The 24,581-nt window shown below is 38.4% G+C and overlaps 1 protein-coding gene across 1 annotated transcript in view; it reads left to right on the top strand.

Moving 5' to 3' along the window:
• The window catches only part of FANCC (Fanconi anemia complementation group C), an 87,973-nt gene that overhangs the window by 30,027 nt on the left and 33,365 nt on the right, over positions 1–24,581 (top strand). The window contains exons 5-6 of the mRNA XM_009273047.1: positions 22,141–22,260; positions 23,041–23,105. Coding sequence (XP_009271322.1) covers positions 22,141–22,260; positions 23,041–23,105 — 185 coding nt within the window. The remainder of the gene's footprint in view (positions 1–22,140; positions 22,261–23,040; positions 23,106–24,581) is intronic.

Consider the following 24,581-nt stretch of genomic DNA (forward strand, 5'->3'; position numbering starts at 1 on the left):
TTTTTGACCCAGCACAGAGTACACCTGTCTAAGCTGTGAGCCGCCAGCTTCTCGAGGAGAATGCTGTGAGAGACGGTGTCAAAGGCCTTACTGAAGTCCAGGTAGACCACATCCACAGCCTTTCCCTCATCCACTAGGCGGGTCACCTGGTCATAGAAGGAGATCAGGTTGGTCAAGCAGGACCTGCCTCTCATGAACCCATGCTGGCTGGGCCTGATCCCCTGGTTGTCCCACACATGCCTTGTGAGCGCCCTCAAGATGATCTGCTCCATAATCTTCCCCGGCACTGAGGTCAGGCTGACAGGCCTGTAGTTCCCCGGATCCTCCTTCCGGCCCTTCCTGTAGATGGGCGTCACATTGGCAAGCCTCCAGTCATCTGGGACCTCCCCCGTTAACCAGGACTGCTGACAAATGATGGAGAGTGGCTTGGCAAGATCCTCCGCCAGCTCTCTCAGCACCCTCGGCTGGATCCCCTCCGGCCCCATAGACTTGTGAATGTCCAGGTGGTGTAGCAGGTCGTTAACTGCATCCTCTAATACACAATAATTCCCTTGATACACAGTGCATATGCACACTCTTAGCCTAGATCTCAGGAGCAGAATGAAACAGGTATCTGAAGGGCACTTTATTCTAGAGTGGTTTTTCAGTTACATATAGTAGCAAAAATTAAAAAACCTATTGTGACTGTAGATAGAACAGGTTAAATACCAACACCCCAGCCCCTATATAGCTGAAAGGACATACAAAAGACTCAGATGTGCCATTTTGTCAAAGGCAATGGTATAAAAACCCAGAAAAGTCAGAGGCAGCTTTCCTCTTTGTAATTATTTGAGATAAATTAATTGGTGTTTTAAAACAATTTTCAGTTAATTCAACCGGTGGCAGTTGGGTGAATTGTTATTTCAGACATGTATGCAAAAGCTATACACACATGTATTGTCTAAAATGAAACCTAAAAATGAGGTGTTTTAGAGAATGCATAAGGAAAGTGAAAATAGTAAATTCTGTAAAACAGTTTGTAAATAAGACTGAAAAAAACCCAGTCTTACAAACTTAAGGGCTGACTCCCAGGTGAGAGATCACAGTGTGATCAGGATTTGGAACAAGTGGTGAGACATGTTAGCAGGTGTAGAACTAACTTCTGATGCCTTGTATTTGTTAAGCAGCAATTTGACAATTAGAGTTTTGTCAAAAGCAAACAAAAAAGCTTGTGTCAGTCAAAGCTAAAGCGTGAGGAGATGGAGTGCTCATTTTGCCAGAGCCAGTTAGCAAATCAAATCTGACAGGGGAAAAAAAAAAAGATGAGCTGAAAGGGCATGTAGATCTAAAAATACTTGGTGGAGCTTCATAACTTTTGCCAGGAGCTGGGGCAGTGGACAAAAAACCAATAAAATCTTCCAGTTCAGAAGAGTAATACTCAAAGTGCAGAATAAAACTGTAGAGGCCTAAATAGTCCGTGACTTTTTCCTGAAGGCTGGCTGTTCTGAAGAACACCTGAGTGGTTCATTTGTTGGCCATGTACAAAAGCAACCCAAACCAAAACCACTGAAAGATTACTGGATTAAATATTTAAAAAGAGAATATCAGATAATGACACACAAGGAGAGACATCTCTGATTGGTGCCAGATATTAAGCTTGCTGTAACATCAGGGTTAATAGTTGCTTTTAGGAAAACAGAGCAAATGTTTTCAAATTCAGCCCTCTCCATAGGGAAAACTGCTTTTGTTTCTTTGGTTGTCATTTGGGTTGGGTACAGCAGTCAGTTTGTCTCGCCAGAATGCAGCAACACGGTTTTAAAAATCTAAAAGTTCTGTGAATCTGGAAGAAAATAATAATAATACCCAAACCCAACAATAAAAGAACATGGTCAGAAGCTCCAAGCCATTTTTGAAAGAAGCAGAACTTCTGAGTTAAATGAAACAAGCAAAAATGCCTTTGCATGGATGTAACATACCTGTGAAGAAGTGTATAGCAAGACAGATTGCACTGAGGAAGAGTATCATATATGTGGATGGACTGTATAAAAAATCTTCAGAATGCAGTTTATGTACCTAATCAAGCTTCCTGAACCATCCTTGTGAGTGTATTGTTGTGCAAAACTGTTTAATAAGCATTCTGTGCAGTTCAGGAAAAGAGTTTGAGAAACAGAAGGGATTAATTTAAGAAAAAAATCCTCATTTCTTGTGACCATCACTGCAAAAAACCAGAAATGGTTTCACCGCAGTCATGTCAGTTAAAATAGGAAAATGCTGCTGTTTGTATCATGGGCCTAACAATAGCAAGACTAAGAACTCCTACTCTTTCACTGGCCTCAGTTCATGCAGTAAAAGATTTGTGGGGGTTTTTTGGTGGAAGTTGAGCTTCAGCTGAAATGATAATAAACCAGTTGTAGCCACTCAGGAAAAAGGTCTGAGGGTAAGTTTAGTAATCAAACACTTTTCTCCTCTAAATATAGCATTTGCAAAGGTAAATTCAGACCTTGGACAGAATTGCTGTTTAATGGAAAATCCAGTAAGCATTTGGAAAAACCTCAGTGAGGCAAAACTTAGGTGTAGGTCAACTATTTTAATTCGTGTAAGACCTGAGAGCATTAAAGACACAGGCAAATGGAAGAGACTTGTTAGTGGCACCCTGTGAGGTTGAGTATTGAGGCCATTACATGACAGAGGAAGTTGAGTGCGGATAAATGGACACTGACACACTTGGTGTGAGGGAGCGCCAAGGGTAGGCTGCTCCACGGGGGAAGGTGAGCCAGGATCCGCAGGTGACTAGTGGCTGTGCCTGTGGCTGTGGCTTTACGCAGAAACGGCGCAGTTGCACAAGAAGAGCAGAGCAAGTCCAGTGACAATCACCAGGGTCAGCCACGAGTCCAGTGGTCGCTAGACCAGGTTCACAGTGATGAGGCAGGTCTAAGGTCAAGCTGGGAAGTCACGGCCATGGAGTCACCACAGAGCAGCGAGGTGTGCGACCAGCCACAGGCACGGCTGCAATGTAGCTCAGGCAAGGACCAATAGCCTTGTTTGCCTGTGCTTAAATGCAGTTCCCAAGTGAAGCCAGAAGGACCCAGCTTCATACAGCTATTGCTCAGACAGCGCTGTGTGACAGCTGGCCTTGAGCACAGCAGCCAAACCCCGGGAAGGAGGGATAAGGAAGATACAGCTAGGCACCTGCTCTGTTTGTACAAGTTTTCCTAAGGCTTCTGCATTTGTCTGTTGTCAGAGACAGGATACTAGCTAGCTTGAAAGTTATTTTTATGGTATTTCTGTTCCTGTGTAATTAAACTTGTCTCATTTCAAACGTACCATGTGTAATAATTGTTAGAGGTAGCATTAGGGAATGTAATTTAAGAGTACAAGAATGTAATTTAAGAATACTAGTTCAGAGGGTCACAACAACATAGTTCTGATGATTGCTGTCAGTTTCAGAGGGCAAAGGGAGGGTATTGCAGTACTCTGGTGGTCTCTTTAAGACTTGTCATGGTGGTTACTTTAAGATGCTGGAAAAAATATATTAAAAGAGAAAAATAAAGCTTATTCACAGATTTAAGAGTTCTTAGTTTTGACAGAGATGTTTAGACTGGTCTCAAATGAATATGACAAGATACAAAGAAATCTGTTAAGGCTTATTTCAGAATTTGTGATTGCAGGCCAAGTCAAGTGAGAATCCACTAAAGCTGGGTCGGCGTAGATTTACTTACTGTTTAGAAAAATAAAAGTACTTTGATTATTGCTTTATTTCCCAGAGATAACCTCCCTATAAGATACTATATTTAATAAAGTTTTTTTTCCCTATTCACTTATTTTTAATAGCTATAGCATAGTCAGTATATGTATAGCTCTTGAATTAATCTTCTGTATAGTATATTAGTAAGCCCTAAATAAGTAAGCTGTTTTTGAGGTTTGCCACACTAGTTAAGTTTTTTTTTTTGCTTTGTTTTCTGATTGAGATTTTTTTCAGTCTTACTTTTGGCTTGAATTATTTTTGAGTGATACAATATGAGGTTTCTGCAGATGTGAATTAGAAGACCTAGGAATACAGTTTCTAAAGCTTTGCATGAGAAGTCCTAGGAAGGCTTAGGCAGTTAAGCTAATTTTCCTGTATCTTTCAGTTGCCGCTTGTATATGAGAGGTAACCGGACAATCTGTGCACTGTGAGAACAGCTCTACAGATGGTGATAGAAAGGACTTTGAGTGAGGAAGTGGGACAGATTATTATGTGTGAATTTCTTCTGCCCAAGGGTCACAGTGTGTTTATCCCAGATGGCCAAAGCAAAGTTTGTTGATTTAATGTCTGAAACACAAAGGTGAGTGCATTCATTAGAGATCAAGAATAAACTGATGCAGGGATGTCGTGATCTAATACAAGCTTGCTGGAACTGGAAGTATTCTGGTAGATGAAAGGAGCATCTTGTGGTGTGGAAAGTGTGTGACAGTGAAGTGCTTTATCTGCTCTCCAGACACTTTCCAAATCCCTCAAAGGTGAAACCCCAGAGAACGTTCTCCGTCCAAGCATTCTCTACTTGGTTTAGTTGGTAAGTAAGAGGTCCACACAGGGACTCTAGATTATTTGATTCAATCTGATGAATGGGGTAATTTGTAGCCATTACAGGCTGCTACAATAAATAAGAAAGAGGTTGACTAATATATTTTGTAATGGAGCAGGTTTTTTCTGTCACATAGACAGAATTTTAAAGTCTGATCTCAAATTCCCTCTTGCTGTAAGTACCAGTGCTTCATAATAGCTCATGCCTATGAGCAGATATTTGGCTCTTCTTAGCACCAGTGGTTTTTGTGAAAGTCTTCCTCCTATCAGTGAGTATCTCAGGAGGTTTATTCTCCTCCGTCAAGACAACTTGCTATGTGAAAGTGCCTCAGCAGCTCAGGTTTGACTTGGTCCCATTAGCGTAGTTCTTTCATGACTACTTTCCCACTAGGAAGGACTTAACTCTGTACTGTCAGACTAGAAACTCACCTGAAAGTTTGAGTCAAATGCCTTTACTTCTTATACAAGACTTCACAATGGTGTCCTTTAACCTTCAAATGTACGATTGGTTTCTCAATATCTGATCAACTCAGTAAGCTTTTCTGCATCCAGGAATATAGAATCATAGAATCATAGAATAGTTTGGGTTGGAAGGGACCTCTGAAGGTCATCTAGTCCAACCCCCCTGCCGTGGGCAGGGACATCTTCAACTAGATCAGGTTGCTCAGAGCCCCGTCCAACCTGACCTTGAATGTTTCCAGGGATGGGGCATCCACCACCTCTCTGGGCAACCTCTTCCAGTGTTTCACCACCCTCAGTGTAAAAAATTTCTTCCTTATATCTAGCCTAAATCTACCCCCTTTTAGTTTAAAGCCATTCCCCCTTGTCCTGTTGCAACCGGCCCCACTAAAAAGTTTGTCCCCATCTTTCTTATAAGCCCCCTTTAAGTACTGATAGGCTGCAATAAGGTCTCCCTGAAGCCTTCTCTTCTCTAGGCTGAACAACCCCAACTCTCTCAGCCTTTCTTCATAGGAGAGGTGTTCCATCCCCCTGATCATTTTCATGGCCCTCGTCTGGACCCGCTCCAACAGGTCCGTGTCTTTCTTATGCTGAGGGCTCCAGAGCTGGACGCAGTACTCCAGGTGGGGTCTCACCAGAGCAGAGTAGAGGGGCAGAATCACCTCCCTTGACCTGCTGGCCACGCTCCTTTTGATGCAGCCCAGGATACAGTTGGCCTTCTGGGCTGCGAGCGCACATTGCTGGCTCCTGTCCAGCTTTTCATCCACCAGTACCCCCGTGTCCTTCTCTGCAGGGCTGCTCTCAATCCCTTCATCCCCCAGTCTGTATTGATACTGGGGATTGCCCCGACCCAGGTGCAGGACCTTGCACTTGAGTTGTTAATATCCTTTCTCCTGTGATGGTGAGTCCTTTAACATCTGTCAAGGGAGTTGGTTTCACTTTTTGCCTCTTTAGTCTGGATGATTGTCTGATATAGTGACCTAGTTTTGGGCAGGGAGACAATTTCGCAGTCAGTGAACAGTTTTTACCTTTTTGTTCTCCTGTCAAGAGAAGTTTACATTTTAACATTTGAGAGTTCAAGGCTGTTTCTAATCCCTGTCTGCTGATCATCCTAACCAGATGATAGGGGGTAACATTTTTAAGTATTTTGCCTAAGTAAAAAGAATGATAAAACATGATCTTCTCTGAGCTGGACAGTAGTTCATACTGTGAATCATCAAACCCACTTGTCTGTTATTTCTCCCTGATTTTATGAAGGTATCTTTATGATACAAGATTATGAGCTGGAGACCCAGGATCTGGGTTTCCTGAGGTGAACCATTTTGCCTCAGTAACGACCAAGAGATCCTTTTGCCCAGAACTTCTTCGTATCTTGGTTTTTTACTGTTCCCATCTTCATCTGTTGGTTGGAGACTGATATACCTTCTCCCCCACACCCCTCTTTTTTTTCCTCAGGATCAGTGGTTGTTTTGTGTTTGCATATCTTAGTCTTTTTGGGCCCAGCTGTAGTTCCTGTCTGTGTATTTGGCTCAGATTCACTTGGCTGTTTTCTTCTCCAAAACTCATGTTTAATATTTCTTCACATTTAGTTTTTTAAAAAAAGAAACACTTCTGTTGTTCTCCCCATTTGTTTTATTTCAGTTGCTGAAATAAACATGGCATAGTGCTTATATGAAGAAAATGTCCATAAAGGTGGTGGGTTCTGTTAGGAATATACTGTCGGAGTGCAAAAGCATTCAAGTGATCCAGGCACACTCCACCAGAAGTTGGGTGTCATTCCAGTATGTGTGGGATGATTACTTGAAGTTCTGTTCACACCTTCACCAAACGATAGGTCATCTTGGAGGCTCCCTGAAACAATACCAACCTTGGCAGAATGTCTTTTTCTAAGACCACTCCAAGATCCTCTACTAGACTGAAGTTTCCCATAGTGTGAATTTGCATTCAGGTAAGCACTCAAAAGTGAGAGAAGGTTTTCTCTATAACCTGAAGAGCTGTTGTCTCTTAAACATTTACTAACTTCCTTACCAACTTCTTTCTAGTAGGAATTGAATTTATTAGGGTGTATACTACCCTTTTGAGGTCATACATCTACCACAAGGTAGGGCAGGGTATGATATGCTCTTTTTGCAAAATGAATGCCATTTTGATGGAATAGATGTCTGCATGCCAGCACATCTCAAAGAACTGCAACTGCACTGTATTCTATATTTTTTTCGAAGAAAAGGAATGACGTTAATGGAGAGTGTGATCATCATAAAAGAACATTTTTTGCCTTGTTTTTACTATTGTTGCTTATAAGCTTGGTTTAATATAGATTAGATCATTGTGATTTAAGGAGACAATGTTCCATCTCTTCATTCTTTCTCTAACATTGCCAACTTTAATATAGAATCATTAATTTATACATGAAGATGTAGGTTGTACATTGGAATTATGATAGTCTCAGGTGAAGAGTGTTGATTTGATTTTGTGGCCAATACACTTGTCTTTTAATAAAACTTGCTACGTACTATTTTTATTTATATGCACACTTTGACAGATGGTTAATAACACCTGAGAAAATGTTGTTAGGAAACAACATGATATGTTAAGAATAATCCAAATATAATGTTAAAAGCTTTTTTTTTAAAAATATTCTCTTGTCTTTATAAGAGCAAATCTACAAGGTCACATTTTACTAGGAGATGGAATTTAAGGTAACATGAAGATATTTAGGGCACGAATTATAGTGAACCTCAAGATCTGTTCTTTAGTCTGCTTTATTAAGTTACGAAGAGCCCAAATCATTTGTCAGTTGTCACTCCACAGGGGCAAATGGGCCCCAAGACCATTTGATGCAGAAAAATATTAAAATAATGTTGGATTTACAATAAATGATGTCTCTATGAGATAAGAATACTATATTAATGACATATATGGGTAATGCGTCTATTAAAAGGCTTATGAATTGCTAGAGGTCATACTGAGAAACATGTTTTTTCATTCTTATCTAGACAGTTTTGAAAGAGGGAGATTAAGAGCTGAACTGAGATATTTGAGTTAAAATTATGAACATACTTCACCTGCTATTTATTATTGAGAAAGTTAGAGGAGAAAGAATCTGTGTCATAGAGCATAGGTTTTAGCATGGTTTTATTAGAAATACAACATTTGAAACTTTGTTGTTTCCCCCTTCTAAGGGGAGAACACTATTTTTAGTAATATTCAGACTAAGATAAATGACTAGTTGCTTTAGACTATTTCTTATCTTTGTGATAGTATCACTATAATGTTTTACCATAGGTAAAATACAAAATAATCAGAAGGGAATGCTAGTTTAAGAGGGAAGGGGAGGGGTGGAGCAGGGGATCTGGTTTTCCCTAGCAGTTGTGGGAAGAGAGACGTCTGTGTTCCAGGGGCATGTGCCTAGAGAGAAATGGAAAATGTTAAGTCTCCTGGAGGCCAAAGTAGATCAAAGTTACCTAACCACTTTGAGACTCAGTCTTGTGGTTTTAGGGATCTTACGGCTTTTTTGGTATGTTTGAAAAAGAGGAGTTGTCATTCCTCCTCTAACCTGTGCAAATAATCATCAGGAACTTTGATCACTGCAAAGACCGTAGTGTACTCCTTCAGATGAAAGACATCTGATGGCGATTAAAGTATGTATCTTGTTTATACTTTTTCTATTCATTTTTCCTGTATTTTTCTCTGGTCTTTCAGGAGTCTTTGTGGCACTTTTCCTCGGTCACTATATGTGGAATTTACCCTTGCCTCTAATCAAAGGTTTATATCAAAGAGGGTCTAAAGACATTTCCTCAGGAAGTGGTCTGGAGTGGGTGGAGACGAATGGGCTTTTACCCAGTCCTTGATTTTTTTCATTCAGCTTTGCTTTTGGTACATCCTTCTTCCATCCTTCGCTAGGCAGTGGCACACTGGTTAGTGTAACACTTCATTTTTATAGCCAGTAGACAATCTGTGCTTTTCACAGGAGCATCTGTGCAGCCAACTCCTGGCAAAAGTGTTGAAATGCTACAGACTGCCTCATAAATTTGGTAGGGAAGAGTGCAATAACAGCTATGTGTGTGCTTCCAACAACAGCATTGTACTGCTTAATTTTGTGTGATAGAGCACCAGACAACATCAGGAGAATGCATGGAATATAAGTGTTGAACTTTTTTACTACTTATTGCAGAGATCAGAATTCGAAATAAAATTTTCTGCTAAGAGAACTGCTACATGTTTTGATGTTTAGGGCTTATTTTATTGTTTTCAAAGGTACTGTTACTATGAAATAGTAATACTGTTCTATGAAAGAGAAAGGGAGAAGTTATAATGCATTTAAATCATAGGGTCATCGGAAATGTTCAATGTGTGTAATCACTTAACGAAGTGACAGATGGAATGTTAATATTTTAGTGCTCTCTAGATACATGTCTAATTCACAATTCATAGTTTTTGTGCTTTAAAGATCTAAACCAACGACTTAGCTCATTATAAAGATGTGGGGTGGAAGGGTAGTGTGTCAGGCTGTATGTTTTGGTAAGTAGGCTAAAGTGAAGGTTTCAGTGGTAGATCTGCTTTCGCTCTGGCACTGGCTATACTGTAAGGCAAAATGTTTTCATAAACTTAGAAGTATTTAAAGTATCCAGGTTTTGAGCCATTTGTCCACATTAAAAATAACTTGCTATTCATGTTCAATGGTTTTCTTGTTGGACAATGTAAGGGGGCTTGCCGCAACAGATGCAACAGATTATAAGACGACTGCAAGTATAATAATTACAGCATGGAATAGACTTTGCTGGCAGATAGAAGAACATAGCACTCTCTTTAATCATAGTGCTTCCCATAGTGTGGGTGGCCACGGGCTGCAGACATTTCAGTCAATCCCTTCTCCATGCAGCAGTGGTTGTAAAACAGAGCTGAAGTAAACAGCACTCCACAGACTTTTAGGGGTTTTTAATTTTGAGAAAGTATAGCTTCCCTTCGCCCCTCCTTTTGGCTGCTTGCTTCTGTCAGCCGTAACCATACAGGTCATGCTTCCTACCAAATCAGTTCTGCTTGAAGTAAATAGTATATAATGTAATATATATATAGACTCTTCAAAAAGTAGTTTGGTGTGTTTTGGTTTTTTTTTTGTTAAAATATATGTTACTTCAAAACCTGAATGTTTTGTTGTTTTTTGGCAATAGGAAGTAAACTCTGCACTTATATTAAGTGCTCTATAATGTTTAATCGCTTTTTAAAAGCCTTTCATCTTTGTTGTTTTCATTCTCCCAATTTTTTTTGCTTCAATGCTCAGTGTTATTTTACTGTTTCTCCAAAATGTTTTACTGTTGCTCTAGCCATTAGCACAGCACTTTTCCTCCAACCAAAATGAAGATTTTTTTTTTTTTTTTTTTTTTTTTAACCCGGCAGCCAGTTTACTGCTTTGGAAGCTGATTTCACCTCCTTCATGTTTGACATATACTTGTCTGGAATCTTGAGTTTCATGAAATAGATTTAAATGGCTAAACTTAGTGTCATGCAAATACTTACACAGCATTTACAGGCCTTTTTGGAGTATGTAAATCAGCTGCAGTTGAGGACAGATGCTGTAATTCTGTTATATAAGTGTATGGGCATGAAAGGATACATTTTGATGAGTTTTTAGATTGTATTTAAGCATATGTGGAATTAAGTATGTTAAATGAGCTTGAAAGAAATGTCTTAACTTTCACTGGGTAACTGATAGTTGAAAGTCAATTTTTCTTTGAATCAAAACAGAAAGCGAAAGACTGTTAAATGAGATATATGCACGCTTTTAAGACGTGACATCATTAATTAGAGCCCAATGACTCAATGAACTCCTAATGTGATATGGGACCTTTCAACTTTTAAATTACTGGTTAAAATTCAGTTTTGAGAACCAAGTCTGCTTGCTTTGCAGTGTGTCCTGAGGGAGTAATGAGTGATAAAGGCACTTTTCTCAGTCCTTTGTGTGATTTGTTTGTGTACCGGGTACCAACCAGGAAAGGGAGACGAGCTCCTCAGAGCTGCTGGCCCTCTTTGTTCCTGTCCCTGGTGTGTACGTCCTGTGCATACACAAAAATACGTGGGCCAGAGATGGTGTGATTTCAGAACCATTGTTTAACATTTTTGTCCAGCTGTACCACCTATTGAAGCGTGTGTGACTATGCTGGGTACACACCTAGGGAAACCCACTTCTCACAGCAATACTTGCTTAAGATTTGACACATCTGCCTCTTAAACTTTCTAATACACAGTTCTACCGCTAGTAGGTTAAAAAGCAAGATTCTTAGGTATGGTTAGAGTGGGTTGCTTCTGGCGGAGGGGGAAAATTGCAGTGGAAACTGGAGTTGACCGATGAATCGAAGATGTGTAAGTAGTTGCTACAGTGATAGTATATTTTATTCATAAAGGACAGGAGGGTGATTGAAGGTGTTAAGAGATACTCATACAAGAGATTGGGGCTGGCTCTTTTTAATGTAGTGAGAGAACATTTAAGAATGAAGACGGGTTTTCATACACAGCACATAATCAATTTCCTATGCTTATTGTCCTGAAGTTTTACTGAGTTCACTGCCAGTATTATTTTGTTGTTGTTGTTCTTTCAGTTTTTGTAAAGTCAACTGGAGGGAGTTTTTGGTCGTTTCTAACCTATTGAAGATTATACATCTAAATTGTTAGCCTTCTCATTAACCCCTTTGTGAATCAACTTTCTAAGCTGATTTGGACCTTCTCTAGTCACCTATAGATAATTGCATTGGTAGGATATAAGAGAATTTGCAATGTTTGCAAATTTGCAAGTATTACCATATTCTTGTGGTTAAAAATAGTATCATAATATGAATGGGCTGGGGGAACACAGACCTCTCTTCTTCTTTTTCAAATAGATAATGCTTTAACAATGCCAAGCTAACATGAATATAAATAATTTCTTGGCTTCTGGGCCAAAATAAACAAAAGCTAAGTATCTCAAAGAACAAATGAGAAACTAAGGATTTTGCTTTCCTGCAAGGCTGCTCAAGCTTTAACAGCAAGTGTCACAATTTGCTAGCCAGCTGACATTTCTCAGAGCATTTTAGTAGTGCCAGGTGGCTCTAGTAAAGAATAATGTTTTGTTACTGACAAACAAAAAGAGGTCTCTATTTGAAGAAATTCTACTGACATTAGGTATTTTTGCTCAGCCTAATATAATTAGTTACCAGCAGTTGTTGCATCACCATTATAGATGTATTTTGTGCTTTTTTGCTAAAAAGTTAAGTGAACATTTTTCTCCCCTTAAACTTTTAACAGCTTGATACTTATGAAGTCCAAAACCAAGTGATTAAAAGTAATTTCTCCTGAATATCATCCTAGGTTAGGTGATCTTTGGGTATTTGCAATGTGCACCTATTGGAAATACAAAAATCTGACATTGGGCACATACATTTATTGAAAAAAGAATAAGTTTGGGATTAGCTTTTTTCTAGAAATTACTAAACTCACAGTTTTAGACTAAAACTGAAACAATTTTATGATGCATCCACTCTTTCTAAACTTAAATTTATTTATCCCTCTTTTCCACATAATTTTTTTGTGGATTTAAGGAATTCTTCTGTGGGAAGCTTGCATTTTGGCTTTTGAAAATTGTGGAGGGAAGAGGGAAATTAATTCTAAATCTCTGGCTAGTTAAACTAGAGGGCTTTAAAAAGAAAAAAGATTTACGGTTGACTCTGGTAAAGCTATTGAATTTCCTTTTGTAAGTTAGTGTAAATGTGTGTTTTATTTCAGCAGCAAAAGTCTCCCCTTTTTTAATACAAAGAGTAATAGCATTTTCTAGGTGGGTGTTTCTTAAAGAGAGAGGAGAAAGAAAAGAGAAGGAGATTTGAAACAGCTTTTCCTGTCTGAGGCCAGGAGTAGACTCAAAGCTTGCCAGCCCCACAATTCTTTAGCTTCTTTCTTATGATTTCCAAGGGTTTTGTTAGTGACTTGCAGATGGAGCTTAGGCTTTGGAACTCATCCATTGAAAAGTTGTGTGGTCTTAGCCACAGTAGTAGTGCAACATGTTTTTCCTATACTAGTTTCGCAGAAGTTAACTGAGCTTGAATTGGTGAGGGAACAACAATGCAGCTTCCCCCCTCCTCCCTTCCCATAAATTTCTTTGCTGCATATTGTTTGGAAATTAGGATCAGGTTCATTTTGAATTGTATGGAAGTATGTAACATTTTTCTTCCATTTTAAGAAACAGAGGTAGAATATGAGCTTATTCTTTTTAATAGGCTACATGTACCAGCAAGATTAACACAATTCATAGTATACATTAATTTCTAAAGAAAAAACATATTGGTCTGAATGGGGTTTTGAGTTTTTTTCAGTTAGGTTTTTCTAGTAGGTGTTCATGGTCCTTTTGTTTATTTTTGCCATTACTACTTTTTTTAAAAAAGCAAATTGCAATTACAGTTGTGGAAGCAAAGTTAAGGAAGTTGGCCTAAGGTAAGAGCACTTGAGCAGGCTTACTGCAAACACTGACTGAAGGTGAGCCTGCTTACATGCTTCAAGGACAGAACAGGGTGAAGGGCTCTGTTGCATCAGATACGGTGTGGAGAACTTAATAGAATCTGTTTTCCTTTTGGGAATATGTGAAAAGCAATGAAGTCTGTGCATCTGGCAACGTGAATTTTGTGAAAGAACAGTATTATTCCCCGATATTTTTTTTAACTCTAAAGTAATACTAACTCAGTCTAGTCATTTATCTACAGATTTTCTGTAACTTGATCACATGCTTAAATAGCAAGACCCTTGTCCCTGTAGGAGTGTTTAGTAGAATAATTTGTTTACCAGCAACTAGTCTCTCATGGTTATCAATGGGGATTTAGATGTGGGCAGATGTCAGATTGTCATTCCAAGTGAATAAGGAGAAAAATGAGAAGCTCCAATAAATCTTAAACATGTACTTGTGGCCAACAATTTTATTTAATATGCTGGTATAGAATTTAGCTAATGAAAACCATCCCATAAATGCAAAGAATGTGTATCCATAAACTGTGCTGAAACAAAAAAACCTTCCTGACAGTAAGTGTCAGAAAGAAATGTGGGAAGAAAACCCCTCCCCACCCTATACTTAGGCGCTTTGGCCCTGATCCAGTAAATTACTGAAGAATATTTTAAGCTTTCTTAAAGTTAAGTTGAAACTGAAGTGATTTCTTTGTGCAAAACCTCTCAGTGGTTACTGGAATAGACTCAGTTTGGTAAAGTGGGAGGTTGGTGTAGACTAGCTAATCATTGAAATATATGTGTGTGCGTAGTATAACATTTCGTCTATTTGAAATGTGTTTTAAACCATTTTAGTTTTAAAGCAGAAATTGGAGATTTTGATTAGGTTATCGATGGTAAGTAGTTAAAGAAATTTTTTTTAGTAGCTTATAAAATACACTCTCACATACTGATGTTAACTGAGTTGTTAATTAAGTTGTTAACAAACATATGCCATATAATTTCCCCTAATTTATACACTGAGATTTTTATAAAATATTGAGAAAACAAAATTGTTTAGAGTAAAACAGTACTTTGAAAGCTATGTTATGTTTAAATCTGTATGATGTTTTACTACCTTCTTTTCTTTTACATTTTGGTTTTGGTTTGTGGAAAACTAATTTTCTGTCTTTTCCTGGAACTAAGGAGCAAGTGAGCAGGAGGTCTGGTAAGCAAAATTAAAAGTCACAGACTTTGTTATGATTGGATAAGCGTGTGGAAATAATATGAATTGTGTTATGTCAGCATCCTACTCACAGAACTGGTTTCATAAACAGTGTTGAGACAGTCTCTGAATGAGCATGCTGCCTTCTCATTTACAGACTTAGCCACTACAATTCTCCAGAACTGGCTGTTTAGTTCATAGTGAAAAGGTTCTAAAAATACTAGACCTGTTTGTGTTTTATTGTTGATCATTTAATCTAGAAGGTATGGGACACAATACAACTCTTAAGCCTTCAGGCAGAATTTCTAAGAAAATACTGCTAAAAAATATCTGGAGGAATTTGGTTTGGACTGAGCTGCTGAAAACTAGCAAACAAACAAATTAATTTGCATTTAAACAAATCAAAGCAATGTGTATTCCTTGCTTTCTGAGGACTCTGTTTAAATAATTTAGGAATTAATTTGGGATGTTAGAATCCTACCTATTTAAAGAAAGAAATAGTACCTATTGTATAGCTTTTTTTAAAATATCTGGAGGAATTTGGTTTGGACTGAGCTGCTGAAAACTAGCAAACAAACAAATTAATTTGCATTTAAACAAATCAAAGCAATGTGTATTCCTTGCTTTCTGAGGACTCTGTTTAAATAATTTAGGAATTAATTTGGGATGTTAGAATCCTACCTATTTAAAGAAAGAAATAGTACCTATTGTATAGCTTTTTTTTTTTTTTTAAGTAATGATTGGAAATCATATTATCTAATTTGTCATTAATGTTGTAATGGATTACACAGGTTTGAAGTATTTTTAAAGCCAGGTTGAAAATAGAATTTGATCTCTTGTCTTCTAGACCTGTGTTGAAAGCAATGGGCCATCTTACTGTACAGGAAACACCTAAGACAGATGCTTGAAATCATTGCCATACAAAAAATACTTATTCCAAAATCTGATAAAATACAAAGAGGAAATAGCACTTACTTCTAATGCTTCCTCTGAATAAGATTTAGTTCTTCTTATACCTGCTTTTTCTTAGCAGAGCTGAGGAAATCTGTTTCCTGTCGAAGCAGATGGAAAGGTCAGAAATAAACCTGTTACTTGACCAGATTTCAGAAATTTACCCTTGGGTATCCATGTTGTATGAATTCCAACAAATTCACATAGATCATAACTTTCAGCAAAATGTCATTGAATGATCTCTTCTCAAAAAATAATGGCACTCTGTGTTTCAAGGAGAATATACTAAAGAGAAATATCCTTTAGGATAAATGATAGATCCTTCTGTTCCATCCTGCTCTACCTGTCACTTTGACCGACTCATCCAAGTTGGCAAAAATTGCCCAGTAGTGTCACTGGGAAGTCCTAATCAGTATGAGGTTTGAATGGCTCATCCCAGTGAAACCATCCATCTCCTCTTTCCAAAATATATTGCCCCTGTTGATTTGCACATCTGCTTCTGAGGACATTCAGAATCATAAATACTTTGGAGAGAGTGTGTTGAGAAGTTTCCAGAAACAAACTGGTTTACCTGGTTCCCCTGGAATGTCTTTGAAACTGTGTCATAAATTCCAGGACAGTAGCTACACAAATACAGTTACTAGTATAAAACTTGTCATGTGGTCCTGTAATAAAAATCTAGTGCTATTTCTGTGTTGATGTCTAGTTTCAGAGGTAATTGTGCCTTTAATTCAGGCTTCTGTATTTTTCCCCATCGACATGAGCAGGAAGGTACTTTCTCTTACAGAAAGAAGGGGAAAAAGGCTTCAGAGCTTTTGGATCCCTACTTAGTAAAGGCAATACCAGAAGACTAAAGCACCTCCTCCCCCTTTCTGGAGTTGTGGACACTAGCTGAGTTGGTATCTGCCCAGTGCTGTGCTGCTTATCTCAGTGGAGGGGCAAATTCTGTTCCAGGAAAATAATTTCCAGGCTTTCATAGACGCATGTGCTCCAGGAGATGGTTGTCTCTGAGAAACAAACTTCATGGAGTAATTCAACAAATCCCTTGTAGCACATGGAAATCAGCCTTTTATTTAAAGAGGAGTATCAAAAGAGTTTGCTTAGCTTAATTAGAAGTGATACATAGGAAAAGTCTTTCAGTTGCTTAGTCCTCTTCAGATACAGGTGGACGGTAAGCAGGGAACGTAGTGACTTGTTTTCTCCATTTGTATTCTCAGAAGTCTTTAGTTTCAAGTCTATTGTCGTTCCTTCCATTTTCCCTGAGTGAATTAATAAGGGACAGCCTTATAGCCAATCTATAAATCAGAGGAGGAAATGTTAAATCAGGCCTCCTCCACTACAAAACCTGGTAGATATGAAGCACTGTGTTTACACTGGTAAAGTAAATGATTTTATGTCTTCATGCAAATGGTCCTAGGATTATCTGCCTGTTAAGGATATTAGAAATCTCTGTGCAGCAGTGGATGTTAAATTGAGTTAGCTAGAATATTACTCAGTATAAATTGCATCAATAAAATAAAGCCACTGGCAAGGTTGTTCAAGGAAGTTGGTCAGGGCTTTATGAAAATTCATTAATTCAATTTCAGGCTGAAAGGGATTATGTCACAGAACTTTAATCCAAGGCCATGGGGATGGATGCATTCTCTTGCAACTAGAACCAAGGTGGTTTCCTTCCTGCTTCCTGCTTAACCAATGGTGAGGGAAATCAAGAAAGAAGTAATTGCTGATATCACAGTATGCCTGACTACTGTTCATTTTCCAGAATCATGACACCTTGTTATTTTTCCTTTTGAATGCAGCACTTCAGCCACAGACTTGTCTATTTTCTGGCTTGTAGAATATGGCATTAGTGGATTATGCAGTGAGTGGTAATTGATTTACTGCCAGAAATAACTGACGATTATATAGATCTCAAATCGTCTACTTTGCTGGAGTAGGCTAGGATTCATGACTGAGATCATCAATACAGGAATGCATTTAGTATTGACAACTTTCCCATCATGTTCTTGAATACCTTCTATTGGGTTTGAAATGATTCCTTAAAAGTCATTAGTCTTAAATTACTGGTCTCTCTGACCCCAGGAATCCACACTATGGCTGTATAAAATGTTATGTTTTTTTCTTTTCCACAGTGCTTGCGGGGGGCTTCGTAATGCAATAATGGAACGTATTACTAGTTTTGAATATTTCTATACCATCCTGTAAGAACATCGGTGAGAAAATCTCCTGAAACCTTCTAGAGGTGAGAAAATCCTGAAACCTTCTAGATTTCTCTATAGTATTTTCTGACAGAGGTGATTTCAAAAGTGAAAGGAGAAACATATACATATAAGAAAACATTGTTTTATACTCGATCTCAGAGCTGGTTCTAACCAAGTTCTGCAGTATGATGTGAAATAACTACTGATACAGTCCCTTTAGGTCTGGGAATTACTGGAATTTAAACATTGTGAACTTTGAAGCTTGAGGTAAAACCAACAGTTTTCACTGCTATTTAGTTAAAAATTAGCCATTTCTGGTTTACACTGTATTTTTGATGATCAAGTTAATGATATATAGGATGAAAGAGGATGGACAAATATAATAAGAAAATAATTACCTGATGATCTTTTTGTTCTCAGTTTGTCTCTTTAGAAATTATCTCTTGGAATGGTTTGCTTGTTTTATCTTTCCATGTTCTAACTGGAAAATTGGGTTGCTTGCAACAGCTGAGTTTGCCTTATCCAGCTTACCTGCTAAGTAGCTGGAAAAATCATATGAAAAAAATAATTGCTTTTAGTTGGAGGTTATTAGGTATAAGCTTTATTTCTGGCCATTATACTACCCCTTCCACACCATTTGTGTACTTACACGTAAGTGTACTGTTACAAGAGGATTATGCGATAGAACAGCTGAAAGCATCTTGTTTTCAGGAAACAGTTTGCCTTACACAAATCATAGAATCATGGAATGGTTTGGGTCGGAAGGGACGTTTAACTAGTCCAACCCCTCTGCCGTGGGCAGGGACATGTTTCACTAGATCCGGTTGCTCAAAGCCCTATCCAACCTGACCTTGAACACTTCCAGGGATGGAGCATCCACAACTTCTCTGGGAAGTTCTTGTTCCAGCGTCTCTGGCTTTCTGGGCTGCAAGCGCACACTGCTGGCTCATGTCCAGCTTTTCATCCACCAGTACCCCCAAGTCCTTCTCGGCAGGGCTGCTCTCAATCCCTTCATCCCCCAGCCTGTATTGATACCAGGGGTTGCCCTGACCCAGGTGCAGGACCCTGCACTTGGCCTTGTTAAACCTCATGAGCTTCATACAGGCCCACTTCTCGAGCTTGTGCAGGTCCCTCTGGATGGCATCCCGTCCCTCTGGCGCGTCGACCGCACCACTCAGCTTGGTGTCATCTGCAAACTTGCGGAGGGTGCACTCGATCCCACTGTCTAAGTCATTGATGAAGATATTAAACAGTACAGGTCCCAGTATGGACCCCTGCGGGCATTACTGGTTTCCACTTGGACATTGAGCTATTGGCTAACACTTTAGACACAGCTGTCTAGCCAGTTCCTTATCCATCTGATAGTCCATTCGTCAAATGTAAGAGTGAATCGTCAATATTTACTTTTCTTTCAGACAGCTCTCTGCTAATGCAATATATAGTAGTAAAATAATTATCACTTACAACCAGAATTATGTACAGTAAATGAGCTACATTTTCTAGAGAGAAGGAGAACTTTCTGGACATGTTTTGGACCAAAGAAAGCATTTAAACCTTAAAAGATAAATGCTTTAAATTATTGTTACCAAATTTCTTGTCTTTGTTGCACATAGGTATATCTCAGGCTTTGCACTGGCAATAGCATCTGTAAAATGAAATATATAAGACATAGAGCTGAATTCCAAATGTTTTTCACCTTTAATACATACCTTTCTTTCATACATACCTAATACCTCCTTTCATCTTGACTACAGTATCTCCTTACCACTGTTTCCCTTGCCCCCTTCTGGCTGTTCAGAGGTTTTGTGTGTTCCAAAAAAATAACTGACGTGATCTGTAAAATCCTAGCATGGATGTAGTAAAGTGCTCAGAAAAGGAAAAACAAACAAAAAACCAACCAACCAAACAAAAAACCCAGGAAAGTGTTGCAGGCCATATGCAGGCTCTGATGAAGTGTAGTAATTTTGTCTTGTCTTTTCCTCTATTAACTGGTTACACAAGGGTAGGGGGAAAGTAATTTTGAAAGTACTCTTCACATAAAGACTGATTAGTTTTATCCTTAGGAAAATTGTGGTTACAGAGAAGGTCACTAGGTAATATATTTTGTACTGTTAAAGGTGAATATATGGGATTTTAAGCCACTCCCTCATTTAGCTGTCATTAAGTGCCATGTCAACCTGTCAAATCCTTTTCATAGCTCTTTATGTTTGTTCTTCTCACTAGTGAAGCTTTTTGCAAGTCTTTCACTGAACAATCCAACAAACTATACTTTTGAAGTGCCCCTCCTTACCTCTAGCAAAAGTGGCATCCCAGGTTTGTTGTTGCTAACTCCTCCTTTATTTTGTTTTCAACTTGCAGTCTGATCCCTTGTTCTACTTGGCAAACCATCCTATTTTGTAGGAACTACTTGTCTGAACCCTTAATAGTGTTCTGAAAACAAATTTTAACTTTAGTAATAGTTGCAAAGGACCATAAAAATATGTATGGTTCCATATTAATAAATTGATTAAGGGTTGTTTGGAGTTTGTACTGTTTAATAGATTTTAGCCTTCACTTTTGACAGATTTAGATGCTTGTACATTTTGAAAATCCACCTTTTTATGTCTTTTTCTTAAGAATGCAAAAGTTGCATGTAAATTACTTTTTTGAAACTGTGTTGCCACTGTGTTGCATTTTCCTTCCTCAGTTTTAGGGAAGTCACTAGATGGCGGTAAAACAGCAGCTTCTCCTGTTGAGGGCTATATTTAGGAAAAGGTTTGCAATGAAAGAAAAGGATATTTAGGCATTTATCATAAGTCTGCAAGGTAGTAAAATAATCCTAAACAAAAGTACAATAAATAAGGTGTCCCAAATGCTTGTTACTTATTTTGATAGTAGTGAATTTTCTTAGACCTCTGGTGTGCTTCTCCTGATCCTATCTTCTCTCTCACATTAATCAGACATGGCATACATGGAAACATCTAATTCCAGGACTTCTGAAGCAGTTGCTTAGGGATGTTCAACAAAAGTGTGCACAAATACTTGGTTTGGATTTGAAAGCAGAAAATGAGCTAACTGATTTTTATCTTTTTAGTCTCGAATCTTTCATCAGATCCCTCTTTTAAAAAGAATATGTAGAGTGAAACCGCTAAGACCATGGAAGTCACAGAGCTTTCATCTGAACTTTCCTTTTAATTACATATTTTTAAAATGAAGGTCTTTTTCAGTGTTTGCTAATCCTGACCCTCTGTTACAAAAGGTTTTATACTTATTGCCATACGAAGTGTAATTTAGTTTATACTTTAAGAGTCAATGATATATAAAGCCCTGAAATGAACTCTGGAAGGGGAATGTAGGTGTTGTTATATCAGCATGTAGCAATAGAGGACAGGAAGAAAAGAAAACTGTAACAAAGTCAGAGCAGATCATTTGATAAGCAACATAAAACTACCTCTGCTCAGTTATGACAGCGGGATGCAAAAACCTGCTGAAGATTTCACACAACAGTTTTCATAAATGAGTTCAATTGGGAAGGTGCTGGGGTGTAAGATCTGTCTAAAAGACAGCAGAGCTGTAGTATAGGGCTGAAAAACTGGGAAAGCATGAAACCAGAGTACTATGTTCAAAGTCTTCAATATGTGCCTGCGGAACCAGTGTATCAAATGTGTTAATCTGACTTTACCCTGAATCTATCATCAAAGGATTGTTTTGATTTTTATATGATGTATTAAAAAGGTTTTATTAAATGTGACTTAAAGCATTCCGTAATGAAATTGGTAGAGAAGTAAATGTCAAACTAAAATTTTATCATTATCATTTCAAGATAATGAGTAAAAACTTAAGCAAATTAAATTATGAAGCCAGACCCTGAATCCCGTCAAAAATACTGGGGCCTTTTGAAGGAGTGATACGGAAAAGTAAATGTTAACTTTGTGCTTTCTCTTCTTGATCATGGTACTGATCAAGACTACAGGTGAGGTTTTTTTCAGTGTAGCAACGTGACTACTGCTATCCAGATGATATCAGACTGAAATGGCTCCCAGAGAACTGAAACCTACCTAAGATCTGTCCGGTTTTGACATGGGTGGCCTCCATTGCTATTGCACAACTGCTGAAATTGTGCGGTGTGTGAACCTACGTTTGATTGTAGAGCTGAAGCATTTTCCTGATGGAAAAACGGGAAAAGGCTGATGGGAGCTGCCTGCTCTTCTGTATTGATGGTGTAAAATGGCCACAACCAATTAAAAGATCTTACCTCAGATATAGTTCAATAGCAGTCAGTTCTTTTTACACAGCATGTTGTAGCCTAATACTTTTTTTATTGCCCTTCCGTTGATTTCTCACAGAGTTTGCTGTGCCATCTCCTTTCTTCTTCTAAGTGGGAAAGTAATGAGGCTGAAACCAGTACATTCATATCAACTCTTGGCTACACATCAGCAGATTATTATTGTCACTTAGTTAAAAACGTAAGTATTTTGTGCAATTGATACTTTGTTAATAATAAATCACCAGTTTATAAGCACATACATGGAGCTGTCATTGTTATAAGGAACATGAACTGAACTTTGTTTATCTTTTCTTACCTCAGTTACTTTTATAGCCTTTTAAGGGAAAAAATGAAGTGGGAGATCTCTGGACAAATGAGAAAATATTTTATTAGATTATACTGTAATAGATGTTCAGAAAAACAAAATTCCTGTTGCTGTTGTGTTATAATGAAAAATGTCTGCCCTATCATTAATTTTTTTCCCTGTGAAGTTTAAATTACATATATTATTTTGCGTATTAGAACGTAACTTTTGGAACGTTTTCTTTGACTGTATGCACTGCATGAGCCCTAAATGTCAGTAAAAGTGTTTTTTACATTTAATATATAAAAATAATGGGAATAATATTTCATAATATGTTGACTTAAATTAGATAAAGCATACAAAAATTATTAGTAGTGCTCTTCTGAAAGTTTTGCCTCAACTATTGGGGAAGCAGAGCTAAAATAAATAGCTTCCTAGTTTTCAGATGTGGAAGGTATATAATGTGCATTCAAAAACCGTTTCGCAGCATAGTTTATTCAGTGACCTGGACAGCTTTAATTTGGCACCAATAATTAAAACATTAAAAAATCGAACTGAGTGAACAGAGAAAGTTATTAACCTCCACAGTACGTCAATCACACAGTGAACCATGCAACTAATATCTGCTTATTTGTAGTATGTGTAATTTATATTTTATTTTATTTTATTTAACAGATGGTCTTTTCGTTAGTAACAGAACTCAGAGGAAATCAGTTCAATGGACTTAACATTCAGGGGAGGTAGGTGTTATCTAAACATAATTGATGTTTTGGTTTGGATCATTATAGTTCATATATTCATATAGTTCAGGACCTTTTCACAGTCTTGGGCAACTTAGGCTTCAGCTGGAAAGTTTTTGATATATATGTAGATAATTTCAGGTGTGGACAAGCTTGTTCAGTTGTGCTTCACATAAGAGTTTATACTTAACCTGAGAGTCATAGAATGGTTTGGGTTCGAAGGGAGCTTCAAAGATCATCTAGTCCAACCCCCTGCCACAGGCAGGGACATCTTTCACTAGATCAGGTTGCTCAAAGTCCTGTCCAACCTGACCTGGAATGTATCCAGGGATGGGGCATCCACCACCTCTCTGGGCAACCTCTTCCAGTGTCTCGCCACCCTCGTTATAAAGAATTTCTTCTTTATATCTTATCTAAATCTACCCTCTTTCAGTTTAAAACCGTTGCCCCTTGTCTGTCATGACAGGCCCTGGTAAAAAGTCTCTCTCTGTCTTTCTTGTAAGATCCCTTTATGTATTGAAAGGTGGCAATAAGGTCTCCCTGGAGCCTTCTCTTCTCTAGGCTGAACAACCCCAACTCTCTCAGCCTTTCTTCATAGGAGAGGTGTTCCATCCCCCTGATCATTTTCATGGCCCTCGTCTGGACCCGCTCCAACAGGTCTGTGTCTTTCTTATGCTGAGGGCTCCAGAGCTGGACACAGTACTCCAGGTGGGGTCTCACCAGCGCAGAGCAGAGGGGCAGAATCTCCTCCCTCAACCTGCTGGCCATACTTTTTGTTATGCAGCCCAGGATACGATTGGCCTTCTGGGCTGTGAGTGCACACTGCTGGCTATGTCCAATTTTTCTTCCCCCAGTACCCCCATGTCCTTCTCTGCAGGGCTGCTCTCAATCCCTTCATCCCCCAGTCTGTATTGATACTGGGGATTGCCCTGACCCAGGTGCAGGACCTTGCACTTGGCCTTGTTGAACCTCATGAACTTCATAATTATAATGTTGGCTGCTATATGTGTCCTTATAATGAAAGTTAAATGGCAGTTACAATGAGAAAAAGCAAAAAAATTTTTTCCAAAGTAGTTTTTCTCCCTGTTTGTGTGAGTGATAGTTTAATATGACAGAATAGTGGTTACTTTGCACTTGTTATTAATGATAAAAATTTGTCCACGCTTATTTAAAGAACCTCTCATTTTCCTTCCATTAGTTCCTTGATCTGATACCAAACAGTACTGTGGCAATACTGCGTGTTTCACATACAACTATTTTATATATACCGAAGCTCATAGTATTTCCACCCTTTAACTGCTTCTTTGGCCTGGTTTTCTAAGGATGAAAGTCTGAGAAAGTGGGTGGGAAGGAAATTGATGTGCTCTGGCCAGATCTCCAGTCCAGATTATCAGATGCTAATAATCACCTTGCAACTTTGTGTGGGGTGTTTCTACATATCTAGGTGCAGTCATTGAGAATAATCATGTTCTTCAT

The sequence above is a fragment of the Aptenodytes forsteri genome, unplaced genomic scaffold, assembly GCF_000699145.1.
Source record: "Aptenodytes forsteri isolate BGI_AS27 unplaced genomic scaffold, ASM69914v1 Scaffold154, whole genome shotgun sequence".
Classification (NCBI taxonomy): Eukaryota; Metazoa; Chordata; class Aves; order Sphenisciformes; family Spheniscidae; genus Aptenodytes; species Aptenodytes forsteri.